Here is a 15,057-nt window from a genome sequence, read left to right on the forward strand (position 1 = left end):
TTTACGTGTATTTATTAGTGTACTTCCTGTTTGCATCAGTGGTCATCATGTGTGCTAATTAATCACTCAGTAGCGTTAATTCGTTGGGTTATTCTCGGATCCTGGTAAGTATGGGGTACTTGCTTCGTCCTCTTTCAAATATGTGTTTGTTTATTGTGAGATTGCTCTGGCTGGCAGGCAGTTTTTACGTGTATTTATTAGTGTACTTCCTGTTTGCATCAGTGGTCATCATGTGTGCTAATTAATCACTCAGTAGCGTTAATTCGTTGGGGTTATTCTCGGATCCTGGTAAGTATGGGGTACTTGCTTCGTCCTCTTTCAAATATGTGTTTGTTTATTGTGAGATTGCTCTGGCTGGCAGGCAGTTTTTACGTGTATTTATTAGTGTACTTCCTGTTTGCATCAGTGGTCATCATGTGTGCTAATTAATCACTCAGTAGCGTTAATTCGTTGGGGTTATTCTCGGATCCTGGTAAGTATGGGGTACTTGCTTCGTCCTCTTTCAAATATGTGTTTGTTTATTGTGAGATTGCTCTGGCTGGCAGGCAGTTTTTACGTGTATTTATTAGTGTACTTCCTGTTTGCATCAGTGGTCATCATGTGTGCTAATTAATCACTCAGTAGCGTTAATTCGTTGGGGTTATTCTCGGATCCTGGTAAGTATGGGGTACTTGCTTCGTCGTCTTTCAAATATGTGTTTGTTTATTGTGAGATTGCTCTGGCTGGCAGGCAGTTTTTACGTGTATTTATTAGTGTACTTCCTGTTTGCATCAGTGGTCATCATGTGTGCTAATTAATCACTCAGTAGCGTTAATTCGTTGGGGTTATTCTCGGATCCTGGTAAGTATGGGGTACTTGCTTCGTCCTCTTTCAAATATGTGTTTGTTTATTGTGAGATTGCTCTGGCTGGCAGACAGTTTTTACGTGTATTTATTAGTGTACTTTCTGTTTACATCAGTGGTCATCATGTATGCTATTAAATCGCTCACTCGCGTTAATTCAGTGGTTTCTCTCGGATCCTGGTAAGTATGGAGTACTTGCTTCGTCCTCTTTCAAATATGTGTTTGTTTATTGTGAGATTGCTCTGGCTGGCAGACAGTTTTTACGTGTATTTATTAGTGTACTTTCTGTTTACGTCAGTGGTCATCATGTATGCTATTAAATCGCTCACTCGCGTTAATTCGTTGGGGTTATTCTCGGATCCTGGTAAGTATGGGGTACTTGCTTCGTCCTCTTTCAAATATGTGTTTGTTTATTGTGAGATTGCTCTGGCTGGCAGGCAGTTTTTACGTGTATTTATTAGTGTACTTCCTGTTTGCATCAGTGGTCATCATGTGTGCTAATTAATCACTCAGTAGCGTTAATTCGTTGGGTTATTCTCGGATCCTGGTAAGTATGGGGTACTTGCTTCGTCTCTTTCAAATATGTGTTTGTTTATTGTGAGATTGCTCTGGCTGGCAGGCAGTTTTTACGTGTATTTATTAGTGTACTTCCTGTTTGCATCAGTGGTCATCATGTGTGCTAATTAATCACTCAGTAGCGTTAATTCGTTGGGGTTATTCTCGGATCCTGGTAAGTATGGGGTACTTGCTTCGTCCTCTTTCAAATATGTGTTTGTTTATTGTGAGATTGCTCTGGCTGGCAGGCAGTTTTTACGTGTATTTATTAGTGTACTTCCTGTTTGCATCAGTGGTCATCATGTGTGCTAATTAATCACTCAGTAGCGTTAATTCGTTGGGTTATTCTCGGATCCTGGTAAGTATGGGGTACTTGCTTCGTCTCTTTCAAATATGTGTTTGTTTATTGTGAGATTGCTCTGGCTGGCAGGCAGTTTTTACGTGTATTTATTAGTGTACTTCCTGTTTGCATCAGTGGTCATCATGTGTGCTAATTAATCACTCAGTAGCGTTAATTCGTTGGGGTTATTCTCGGATCCTGGTAAGTATGGGGTACTTGCTTCGTCCTCTTTCAAATATGTGTTTGTTTATTGTGAGATTGCTCTGGCTGGCAGGCAGTTTTCACGTGTATTTATTAGTGTACTTCCTGTTTGCATCAGTGGTCATCATGTGTGCTAATTAATCACTCAGTAGCGTTAATTCGTTGGGGTTATTCTCGATCCTGGTAAGTATGGGGTACTTGCTTCGTCGTCTTTCAAATATGTGTTTGTTTATTGTGAGATTGCTCTGGCTGGCAGGCAGTTTTTACGTGTATTTATTAGTGTACTTCCTGTTTGCATCAGTGGTCATCATGTGTGCTAATTAATCACTCAGTAGCGTTAATTCGTTGGGGTTATTCTCGGATCCTGGTAAGTATGGGGTACTTGCTTCGTCCTCTTTCAAATATGTGTTTGTTTATTGTGAGATTGCTCTGGCTGGCAGACAGTTTTTACGTGTATTTATTAGTGTACTTTCTGTTTACATCAGTGGTCATCATGTATGCTATTAAATCGCTCACTCGCGTTAATTCAGTGGTTTCTCTCGGATCCTGGTAAGTATGGAGTACTTGCTTCGTCCTCTTTCAAATATGTGTTTGTTTATTGTGAGATTGCTCTGGCTGGGCAGACAGTTTTTACGTGTATTTATTAGTGTACTTTCTGTTTACGTCAGTGGTCATCATGTATGCTATTAAATCGCTCACTCGCGTTAATTCGTTGGGGTTATTCTCGGATCCTGGTAAGTATGGGGTACTTGCTTCGTCCTCTTTCAAATATGTGTTTGTTTATTGTGAGATTGCTCTGGCTGGCAGGCAGTTTTTACGTGTATTTATTAGTGTACTTCCTGTTTGCATCAGTGGTCATCATGTGTGCTAATTAATCACTCAGTAGCGTTAATTCGTTGGGGTTATTCTCGGATCCTGGTAAGTATGGGGTACTTGCTTCGTCCTCTTTCAAATATGTGTTTGTTTATTGTGAGATTGCTCTGGCTGGCAAGCAGTTTTTACGTGTATTTATTAGTGTACTTCCTGTTTGCATCAGTGGTCATCATGTGTACTAATTAATCACTCAGTAGCCTTAATTCGTTGGGGTTATTCTCGGATCCTGGTAAGTATGGGGTACTTGCTTCGTCGTCTTTGAAATATGTGTTTGTTTATTGTGAGATTGCTCTGGCTGGCAGGCAGTTTTTACGTGTATTTATTAGTGTACTTCCTGTTTGCATCAGTGGTCATCATGTGTGCTAATTAATCACTCAGTAGCGTTAATTCGTTGGGGTTATTCTCGGATCCTGGTAAGTATGGGGTACTTGCTTCGTCCTCTTTCAAATTTGTGTTTGTTTATTGTGAGATTGCTCTGGCTGGCAGGCAGTTTTTAGGTGTATTTATTAGTGTACTTTCTGTTTACGTCAGTGGTCATCATGTATGCTATTAAATCGCTCACTCGCGTTAATTCGTTGGGGTTATTCTCGGATCCTGGTAAGTATGGGGTACTTGCTTCGTCCTCTTTCAAATATGTGTTTGTTTATTGTGAGATTGCTCTGGCTGGCAGGCAGTTTTTACGTGTACTTATTAGTGTACTTCCTGTTTGCATCAGTGGTCATCATGTGTGCTAATTAATCACTCAGTAGCGTTAATTCGTTGGGATTATTCTCGGATCCTGGTAAGTATGGGGTACTTGCTTCGTTCTCTTTCAAATATGTGTTTGTTTATTGTGAGATTGCTCTGGCTGGCAGGCAGTTTTTACGTGTATTTATTAGTGTACTTCCTGTTTGCATCAGTGGTCATCATGTGTGCTAATTAATCACTCAGTAGCGTTAATTCGTTGGGGTTATTCTCGGATCCTGGTAAGTATGGGGTACTTGCTTCGTTCTCTTTCAAATATGTGTTTGTTTATTGTGAGATTGCTCTGGCTGGCAGGCAGTTTTTACGTGTATTTATTAGTGTACTTCCTGTTTGCATCAGTGGTCATCATGTGTGCTAATTAATCACTCAGTAGCGTTAATTCGTTGGGGTTATTCTCGGATCCTGGTAAGTATGGGGTACTTGCTTCGTCGTCTTTCAAATATGTGTTTGTTTATTGTGAGATTGCTCTGGCTGGCAGGCAGTTTTTACGTGTATTTATTGGTGTACTTCCTGTTTGCATCAGTGGTCATCATGTGTGCTTATTAATCCCTCAGTAGCGTTAATTCGTTGGGGTTATTCTCGGATCCTGGTAAGTATGGGGTACTTGCTTCGTCCTCTTTCAAATATGTGTTTGTTTATTGTGAGATTGCTCTGGCTGGCAGGCAGTTTTTACGTGTAATTATAAGTGTACTTCCTGTTTACATCAGTGGTCATCATCTATGCTATTAAATCGCTCAGTAGCGCTAATTCGTTGGTTTCTCTCGGATGCTGGTAAGTGTGGGGTACTTGCTTCATCGTCTTTCAAATATGTGTTTGTTTATTGTGAGATTGCTCTGGCTGGCAGGCAGTTTTTGTGATCATCAAGTATGCTATTCGATCCCTCAGCAGCGTCAATTCGTAGGTTTCTCTCCGATGTTGGTAAGTTTTTTGTTTTTATTTTTTTACTTTGCATTAAACGTATCCCCCTGGTAAGTGTGGTGTACTTGCTTGGCAGGCAATTTTTATGTGTATTTGTTACTGTGCTTTGTGCTTACATTGGTGATCCTCATATATGTTAGTCGACCGCTCATCAACGTTAAAGAGATAGTTCGCTATCCAAGCATCGATTTGTTGATTTCTGTTGCACACGGTTGTAGTTTGAACTTTTATGAGATCCGTGCAGTAGTTTCTGGCATTTTAAGCAGTATATATTGTAGTAGGCTTCCGAAACCAACGAGATCCACGCAAGTAGGCTTTCCCTCGGAGTAGGACGGGCGCTATACGTCAGTTTGGTAACAGTGTGACGCCAAGAGGGCGTTCCCGCTTCCTTGGCAGCGAGATGCGGCTGCCTATCGCAAGCCTCGAAGCGACGTCACGAAACATCACGCGAACTGATCGGAATAATGGTACCTTGTTGTTACACGTATGGTTTGTCTGCCTAGCGTGGCGACATAGTGCACATGCCACAGGGTGAGACTGCGAATACTTTCGACCAGCTGGGGTTCTTTTGGCGTGCGCCAGAAATCTCCGACACACGCGGTGATGGAAGCAATGTTTACCTCCCCAACATTGCTCCCGTTCTCGGCCGGGATCGACGCGCAAAGGAACTGATCGGAGCCTCCCGTATATGCCCCCCCCCCCCTCGGCGGCATGCCGGTGCCCGCAGGAAAATACTGAAAACTCGGAAAATACATCGATTTCGATCGTGTGAGAGATCACACGACACACACACAGGAAGGATCGTGTGATCGATTGTTTTTACATTGAAACTCAAACATCGATTTCAAACAAAAGGGATTGACGACAAGTTGTTTATTGTCTATTGCGCACGTCCAGCAAGGTTTTTGCATTTTTTTTTTTTAGGGAGCGAACTAGTCCTCTAATTCACTGGTTGCTCCCGGATGCTGGTGCGTGCGCAGTACTGGCTTTATCAACTTTGAGTTATGTGTTTGCTTATCGTTAGATTGGTGTGGCTGGATGGCAAGGTGTATGTGTAATTCTTACTGTGTGCATTGTACTGGTCGCGACACGGTTGTCTGATATCGCCTGTCAGTAGTTCTGCAGCCCATATTTACTTGATTGCCATCGAACATGTTGTTCCAATATTCTATTTAAAGGGGGACATATGCTGCACGTGTTTCTTACTCGAAATAAATGATCTTGCATCGCCTGGAGCTTTGAGGTGGGATAAACCACGGTGTGCTGATTTCAGACAACCGTGTCGCAAGCAGTACAATTGTGCAGTGTACATTGCTGAATCTCACATATGCTAATCTATCGTTCAGCTGCTGCTTCTCGTTAGATTATTGTGGCTGGCAAAGTTCACGTGAATTTGATACCGTGCTTCCTCTTTACATCGCTGATTCTCAATGCTAATGGATCGCTCAGCTGCGTTAATTCCCAGGTTCCTCTCGGATGCCGATAAGTGTGGGGTACTTGCATCGACCGTTTTCAATCGTGTGGCCTGATTTTACGGGGGTAGGGGCGGGAGGGCAAAAGGGGCTCTTGCCACCCTGAGCCCGCCTAAAGTGGGGCAAAAGAGACATCTTTCAGATAGCAAGAATAAGGGGGCGCAAATATCCCACTTGTCGCCCCGGAGGCGAAAAGTAGGCGCCGGTACTGGTGCCAGTCAGCTAGCTGGGAGCCCTGAGTAGGCGCCGACTGCGGGGGTGGGGGGTTGTATGCTCCTTTCGGGAAGTCTACCCAGCTGACACTCAATATGAACGTTTCGGGGGATATTCTATGAATCGCGTGTTGCATCCAAGTGATCATGGAAGTTCCTGGATCATCCAAGTGATCATGGAACACAGAATTCCGGACCCTGCTCGACCTCTGTGTATGAGAACAAAAAAAAAAAAAAAGAAAAAAAAAAGAAAAAAAAACAGGGGGAGGGGGCGGTGTGGCCCGGCCCGGCCCCCTCCGGCAGATTGAAAACTCTCCGCCTATGCTGTACATCATAGGCTACGCTACGGAAATTTGCCTCCCCGCACTGTCACAGTTTCAATTCCACAAACACGTACAATGTATTTCCGAATTACGCTTGTGCAACAAAGGCAGCTCAATATACTCGTGCCAACGTATTTTGCTTCTATCCATATGATCCATATTATCCATTTCCTCGAGCACCGTGTGTCTGAGAACCCCAGGTGGTCGAAATTACCGCAGCCCGTGGCAGCCCCACCCTAAGGCACGCGCAGCAAGTCGCCCCACAAACAGACTAACTCCTGTATGTGTAAATTTACTTCGAATTATTTAGCATGTAACCGTATGGTCAAAAACGTATTTGTTTTTCGCGCTCTTTTTCACGTGATGCACGTATGCATCAGCAAACGCTACAGTGCCGTCGCTTCACACCCAAAATCGTGTTTCGCTAGAGCACCTAATAATTGCACATTTATTTAATACATTATATTAATTCACTTTTAATGAGTATTGAGTTTTTCATATTATTAAAAGTGATGGCATATTATTATAATTAAGCAACGGCGGAGCGGCTGAAACGGCCCCTCACACGTGGGCGTGCTCTTGCTTGTAAACATAAGACTCTGTTGGCCTGTATTAAATTCACAACAAGATAAGGTTGTACGCCCGTTGTAAAACTTATTGTCCGCGTGCATCCGCTGTAAAAGTACACGGTGGAAGTCTTTCTCGACTATATATGGCACCGCTGTCGGTAGAAGTGACCACAATAAAGCGCTCTGTCCCTTTTCGTTCGCTCTACTCGGGCACCTCCCGAAGTCAGTGCGCGCGGCAGTGAATTTCAATAATCATGCAGTCGTAGAGCACGGTAGAGGTACAGTAATCATGGCTAGTGACAAAGGTGACTGTGAGCCACGGACGGAGTTCGTGTTTCCCCCGGAAGAATCGTCTTCAGTGTCGCCGGCGCCGAGTGCCAATGTCCAACTCTGCGGCTACTTGAATAAGATGAGCAGCAGAAGTCTGGTGAAAACCTACAAGCGACGCTGGTTTGTGTTCTCCGAGGGAAATTGTAAGCTGTACTACTACAACGAGGCAGGCGATTCCCAGCCCGTCGGAGAGATTGACGTCAAAGCTGCGAGCTTCTACATCGGAGCGACGAGCTGGGAAAGACCAGGTGCTTTCATTATACGGTAAGGGAGGCGGTGACACCTTATATAGATGATCTGGAGTACTGAGGCATCAGTTTATATCGCGGCACTGTGTGTGGACATTGCTGAGTGCTGTTGTTACGTCGTATACAGTGAATACGTAAGCTCCCCTTTGATTCGTGGTTTTAATCGGACGGTTTTAACACCAATGCCATACGTCTCAACGTCATATGTCTTGGTTTGCAAGAAAAAAAAAAGGATGTCTCCTCATTTTTGCTTACGAGCAAACAAACAAACCGTGCGTCATATGTTAGTCTTCATCGTAGTAGGGTCCCAATTACGTCCTGATCATGGACGTACCGAGAGAGGGGCGTGCCTCCCCCCCCCCCCTGGAAGCACTTTGCCCCCCTTGAAAAAAAGCCTGGGAATGCCCCTGGCCCAGCATCAAGACAAACACAAACAACTAGCTCACATGAGTGTAGAAGCTAACTTAGTGACTGTAGCATCATATATTGCCGACCTTTTACACAATCATGGCTAGTTTCCTTTATAGGTATGTAAGCCACCTACATAGTGCGACACATTGGCCTACTACGCTATTACGCTGCACGATGTGACGTGTCATAGTCTGGGGTGCCGCTAGGCAATTTTTTCAGGGAGGGGCAAGATCTCGGACCCGGGCGCCACTGGACAGTCCCACATTATTTGGGACAGGTCGTGCGCTGTTTGCGGCCAACGGAACGAAAAAGAAAAGTACAAGAAGGTGGTGCAGAAGGTCATAGTCATATTTTGCCTAGTGCTTTCTAGTGCCACGGCAATAATGAACCAGCTGTGTAAGCGGGACATGGAACACAAGCACAGCTGGACTGCCGCGTTTACGCACTGCATTGTATCATTTACTCAAAGGGGGTGGTACTACATGCAGCCCTTGCATAATGCGGAATTACAATTCAGCGTGCTTTCCTCTTCGTTTTAAAGAACCCAGAAGAGGGATTACCACTTAGAAGCTAAAGATCGACAGGCGAGCCTCTACTGGTTACAGGAACTGCAGAGACACAGAAGAGCTTACAACCTAAAGCGAACGCAAGTTCTTCAAAAGAGCAGCTGCGTTTTTGACGCGGTCTCCCCAACAAAGGTAAAAAGTGATTGTATAATCGTGTCATTTGTAACATCAATTCTAGCACCTCCTCCAGTGAAAGTTCTCCGGAGGCCGCACATCCATAACCACTTAACTATGAAAAAAATGAAAAAATGGCTAGGAAGCAAGCGAGCTGGTGAAGATGATGCATAATGTAAAAACCCCCGAGACTAGGGAACACGAAGGGACAGACTGTGTTGTGTCTGTCCCTTCGTGTTCCCTAGTCTCGGGGGTTTTTACATTATGCATCACTTAACTACGTTTCCTTTATTGTAGCATCAGTTTGCTAAATGTCATGCAACATTGGATGTCAATTAAATAATTTTATGTAATTTGTGCTCTTCACTAGCTATCTCCTTTGTACACTTTTTGAGGAAACTAAACTTCAGATACGAGGTATTGTGCCTGTCAGTATGATCACAAATTTTTTGCTGGCTTTTGCTCATTTTTACTGTCTGCATTTGAAAAAGCGGTGTTGATGACCCCACGTTATAGAAAACAAGGCATGGCAGCACGGTGCCCTTGTTTTTGGCATAAATAGAGCAGTGAAAAAAAGAGAGAAAAAAAAGCTCTATGCAGGCAGTAACGCAACAGATTCCTGTATAAATCATGTTCAGTCATTTTTATGTCTCCCGTATTGTGTAGGGTTTGCCTAATAAACATGAAGGGACAATTTCTTCCCGCTTCTGAAAGTATTACACCAGCTTTGCTACATTTTTGTTTCATACGACCTCAGCAAAAGAGTGTTTTTGCTCAAAATTTCCATGCAACTCAGGAAAGTTTCGAGCATTTTAAGTCCGTCCGGCGTACTCCTAACTAAGCACGTCTAATCTCTAACAACATTGCATTTCTTTAGTCATAAGCATAGTCATAAGCTTTTCATAAGCATGTGTCGAACTGCAGCACTTGAATTAAACGTTTGGAAGGACTCGAAGGAAAATTTTACATGACTGTTAGCAACTTTATGTAACTCCAGGGAGCTGTCACTTCTTTCACGGAACGTTTCGTTTCTCAGATAATTTTTAGATAACATTCCGGCTCTTGAACGAAATACGTCTGTTATCTCTCCCTCTCCTGGAAACGTAGCCGCACAGGCGATGACCGTTAGAGGTGTCACACTCATTGGTTTGTTGTGTGACGAATGCCGTGAGTGTTGCTTGTTTGAAATGCGCAGTGTTTGAGTGGCTCTGAAATTTTGAAGCTGCATGATGTGAGTGCCTTGACATATCGGTTGCTTGTCTGGAATGTTGGTCTCAGGAAATTGGGTTCAGTGTTCGCTTGGAGAGACCATGTCATGAAAGTATTTATTGGGGAGTTTTTGCGTCATGAATGAGATATTGGTGTTGCCCTTATTGTTCATAAACACTGCTTACTTTCTACTTACCATTTTTCTTCTAGTTTTGTTCTCCTGTTCTTCTTCTGTAATATGCTTGAAGGCAATATTCTACATCAGTTAATAGAGGCTAATTTTAGTTTTAGAGGGTGAAGAAGAATGGGAAGCAATGGCACTTCTACAGTTTTAGAAAAGCTTTTTCTTTACCTTTCACAATTCTAGCATACGTTTTCTTAAGCTCGGGGCATATCCAGTACTTGGTTAATTTCAGTGCATAGTGTGTGCCCTCTCACCTCTGTCTCGTCATTTCACGCCTATTTCATATCATGTACCAATAGCCCAACGGTCTGTGCTTCTCACTTAATTTCAGTTGATGGCACCATTGTTGTTTTCAAGTTGGTCATTTAATTACGCATGTAAGAACTATGCTTTTGCTCGCATGCACATTACATGCACGTTCTTTAAAGTGTGTCGTCGTGGGTTCCTGAACTGACCTGAATTGAAAATAGGCTTTGCTTGGGCTTCGTGTCAGTGGTCTTTGTGTGAGACGTCTGCTGCACAGGTGCATACAGTGATCTCTTGTATAAAAAAATACTTTATAGCTCTTCATGTTGCATTGTTCCTGACTATTTGAAATAAAAGAGATGTTTCTTTCGCCACCAGATAGCTAGCGGCCTATTGTGCAAGCAGTCTGTACAGGACCAGGCAGAGGGCAAACCACCCGACAGCAGTCTGCTGCTGTCGCCAGTCGAGTGCCCAAAGAGCGTCGTGGGAGAGCACACTGCCGATCCTCCATCCCCGTCTGTGCTCTCGAACCTGAAGAATCCTGCTGCATTGTTTCACAAGAAGTTACGCCTTCAAGGCAGCTCCGGTAAAAACATTTACGTATTCACAAGTTCCGTGTGGGTGTTTCTTTTTTTCTTCTTGCTCATACGCCCATGGTGACCATTGCAGCAAGTAGTCAGATTCTCGATATGTTTGTCAGTTTCATGTGAAGGGCCGAACCTGTATTGAACTCACAGTATTCCAGGGGATCCAGGTTTTAAATTAGTGTCACCTTTCGGGAACTGTACGCGTTAGCCACCGAAGTGGAGAATTGAAGGGAAGTAGAGCCTCAAGTTTTCGGGAAATATTTTTTTCAAAGTTCACGGAGTAAAGATCGGGCGAAATTCTCTAAATTTATGCAAATTTGGGTGGAAAAACTTCCAATACGCAAAATTTGGGGAGAAATCTGGCTCAGTTGCTCAAACTAACTGAACTGTCTCGGTACATGTGGTGATGTAACTGCGTCTGCTGCTAAACAAGTTACTAGTGTGCATTCCTACAGATGTCTCAGTGAGGGCAAATTTGCCTGGTAAAAATTGGGTTAAGCCCTAAAACTTCAGGCTCTAAAGGGAAGTATTGCATTCAGAGGCTCACAGACGAAACTACGTTTAGCACTTCCACGGTTCGGCGAGTGAGTCCCCCAAGCGTCCATGACGGCCGGTTTTCAGTGTGTGTCCAACAGGCTCTCTTCATGCGCTCCGCCGTAGTTTGCCGAGTTAAAAGGAAAGCGGTTTAGGCACACGGTGCCCTTGCAAACCCTCCCCGAAGTGTGTAACCCTGATGTCCTCGTTGTTGATGTCGGTCACTCAGACGCAAGTTGTCCGTAATGCAAGAGGGATCGCGTGTCACACGCAGCCCGATAACGATTGCGCATGCAATCACAGGGTATGTTTGCATGTTTTACTGTATGCCTGCCTCAATGCACATGGACTGTTTCCACAGACTTCCTGTGTTGCCGTCACCATTTTTGTGGTACTTCCGCTTTTATTGCATTCCCGCTTATAAAGATCTTTTTTCTGTTTTCACTCCTGTTCAATTTGTTATAAGTAAGATCTGACTCTTTCGGGTAGAACCCGATTACTCCCTTCTGAGTCAGTTTAGTACCAGTTCAGGTTAAACCCAATTCCTCCCGGAATTCTAATCGCGTATCAGTTTGTACCCAGTCTCACTGTGTAGTAGCAATTTGTGTGCATATGTAGTGTAAATATTATTTGGGTGCAACAACAAAGCATGAGAAACACATTTGATGTGACAACATGTGGTGCTTGCGACATACATGTACGTTTGATCAACACATGCACTTGAACTGAAAAGGCTTGCTGGACAGAAAGCAAAAAACAAAAAAAAAATGAAAAGGGAAGGTATCACTAGCACTTGATTTCACCACGAATTACAGGTTAAAAAATAGCACCCGATTTTTTCCTCCCAAATCTGGTAAAGCTCATTGTACGCTAAGTCCTACTATATGAAACATTAAGAACTAGTTACGTATTTCCAACTGCATAACTGAGTCTGATATGGAATAGATTATACTATCAGGCCATGTATGTAGTTATATACAGGGTGTCCCAGCTAACTGTGAACATATTTTCTAAAATTTATATAACACTTTTTCCAAGATGACATGAACTGCAATATAGCATATCCTGAAGGGCACTTCCTAGGAGGGCATTAGCAAAGTCCAAAGGCAATGTCTTAATTAACTTTCATTGAGTAACTTTTTAATTATAAAAGCTACAAAGTTGTCCCAATGAGAACATCTGTTCCTTTTGGTCACCTGATATCGTAGCTGTTTTCAGAACAAAAATCCGTTCAATAGATCGCCCGCAAAAAATTACTGAAGGAATGCCATTTTTTCTTTATTTTGTTCATTGCGCTTCTTAGAAGACGCGTCTTTCCTTCACCCCCAATGTGAGAGGGAGAAAGAGCACACTATCGCCTCTCGCGTCCTGGAAAAAGATTAAAAGGAAACAGAAAATGCAACCCAAGATAAGGCAAGTTCCGATAGAGTCACCCGATACATTTGTTTTTGTTTTGTTTCCGCAAGTTAAAGCTCATCTTCGACGCATGAGGCGGCACTGTACTCCTTTTCCCTCTCACGTTGGGGATGAAGGAAATACGCGTCTGCGAAGATGCGCAATGAACAAAATAAAGCAAAAAATGGCGTTCCTTCACTAATTTTTTGCGGGCGATCTATCAAACGGATTTTTGTTCTGAAAACTGCTACGATATCAGGTGACCGAAAGGAACAGATGTTCTCATTGGGACAACTTTGTAGCTTTTATAATTAAAAAGTTAATTAATGAAAGTTGATTAAGACATTGCCTTTGGACTTTGCTAATGCCCTCCTAGGGAGTGCCCTTCAGCATATGCTATATTGCAATTGATTCCATCTTGGAAAAAGTGTTATATATATTTTTAAAAAAATATGTCCACAGTTAGCTGGGACATCCTGTATAAATTTGCAAGACTTAACATCCAGAGAGTAACAAACCGGAGATAGCATCATTCTCTGAATGACTGAAATGTTCGACTATAAATGGTGGGAGTTTTTTTGGCTGTGTGTTTGCAGAGGACAAAACGGCGTCCCCAGAGGCCACGGAGAGCACTGGGTTGAGTCACTTTTACTCCGATGGAAACTGCGAGAGAGAGATATTGGAAGAAGGGGATGTATCTCTTCACGTAGGATCTCCAAAACTCAAGTCACCTACTGCCCTGTCGTCCTTCCGGAAGAGATTGCAAGACTCATTTAGATTAAAGGCCAAAGGAGACCTTGAGATGTTCTCGGCTCAGCCACTGCTTCGGAAATTGCATCCTGAGGGAAGCTGCGGCAAATGCAAAGAGGTGGTGCTCCTATCTTGTTCTCGAGGCATAGTACGTCAGGAGACCCGTGATTTTCGCTTAGGTTACTGGAAGCAGGATATTTGTGCTAGGTTGTCTCAGATTGAGCAAGAATAGCATTTTTGAAGATAGATGCTGTTAGTGTTCACCTCGCAATTATTATTCAACATAATGGTTCTCATATTGTGTTATTCGACGTGACTTGCGGTCTCGTTATAATGTAGTAGTACTACGGTGTTACTGTACAATGACGTACACACTCATGTTAAAACATGTAAAGTGAGCTCAACACATGGTACACAGGAGAAGCTCAGCAGAAGTGTGGTTGACAGTCACTGATTTGGCCTACAGTGGGCATTTGGTCTTGCTCTTGGCATACAACATACATGTTGCAGGAATGCTGTGAGAAACAGGATAATGATAAACTATGTCAATTTAATCAGTGTTTTATCGAAGTGACTTCAGCTCTTCATGTGTCCCTCTTTCATTTTCTTTTTGCTGTGCTCTTTCTTGCAGTTCGAGGCTACTGTTTCTACTCTGAAAGACGACATCCAGTGCCTTGAAGATGAGCTGGCGGCAAGCAAAGAAGTAATTACTGTCCTTAGACAGCAATTAGACATGGGGAATGCAGAGCGAGAGACATTGTAAGAGTGTGCAGTTTGTTATTCGGAGCACATTTGCTTCGTTTTTGTTATTATTAATTTGTCACTGATTACCCCCTGTCTGTGTTCTTGCAGAGTTAGACTTTATGCAGACCCAACCAACGAAAATTACACAAAGATGCTACACGAGAAGGATAAGCTTCTTTTTGAGCTACGGAATGAACTGTATTCATGCAAGCTGCAGCTGGAAAGTACTCAAGATATGAGAAGGTGTGGGCTCTTTCTTGGCATACCTGAATGGATGGAAAGTGGTGCACACATTGTTTGCATGAAAGTGATTGCTTTAAAATTTGACTTGTATCACATTCGGGGATTGCAATGCTTGAAAATGAAATTCGCCCAACCGTCTGTCTGTCTCGATTATGCTTCACTGTAGATTTCAGATTAGGCATTAATCGCATCAAGTGAGAGCGCATCAGGTAGGGCATCCCAGCCTTGTGTAACGCATTAGACTTCATGCTTGACTGCTCCAAGACAACATTCTGTATTATTAGGAGGGCCCGGAAATTTAGGCACTAAAAACGACGGAAAGAGGTAGGCATTTAGGCCCCCAAAATACCAAAATAGGCAACAAAATGTGAAAATAAGCACGTCAATCTGGTACGATCTTTGGCTTTGTTCATGTTTCAAAACGCTCCATCGAGGAAACCTGCTCGT

At 43.2% G+C, this 15,057-nt stretch overlaps 1 protein-coding gene across 2 annotated transcripts in view; it reads left to right on the forward strand.

Annotated features, from left to right (window-relative positions):
• The first annotated feature begins 7,034 nt into the window (after positions 1-7,034).
• Positions 7,035-15,057, forward strand: part of LOC135391201 (TBC1 domain family member 2B-like) — a 123,305-nt gene continuing 115,282 nt past the window's right edge. For both annotated transcript variants that reach the window (XM_064621353.1, XM_064621354.1), the window contains exons 1-6: positions 7,035-7,643; positions 8,580-8,736; positions 10,736-10,943; positions 13,470-13,741; positions 14,255-14,382; positions 14,476-14,610. In XM_064621353.1, coding sequence (XP_064477423.1) covers positions 7,339-7,643; positions 8,580-8,736; positions 10,736-10,943; positions 13,470-13,741; positions 14,255-14,382; positions 14,476-14,610 — 1,205 coding nt within the window. In that variant the 5' untranslated portion in view covers positions 7,035-7,338. The remainder of the gene's footprint in view (positions 7,644-8,579; positions 8,737-10,735; positions 10,944-13,469; positions 13,742-14,254; positions 14,383-14,475; positions 14,611-15,057) is intronic.

This window comes from Ornithodoros turicata, chromosome 4 (assembly GCF_037126465.1).
Source record: "Ornithodoros turicata isolate Travis chromosome 4, ASM3712646v1, whole genome shotgun sequence".
NCBI lineage: Eukaryota > Metazoa > Arthropoda > Arachnida > Ixodida > Argasidae > Ornithodoros > Ornithodoros turicata.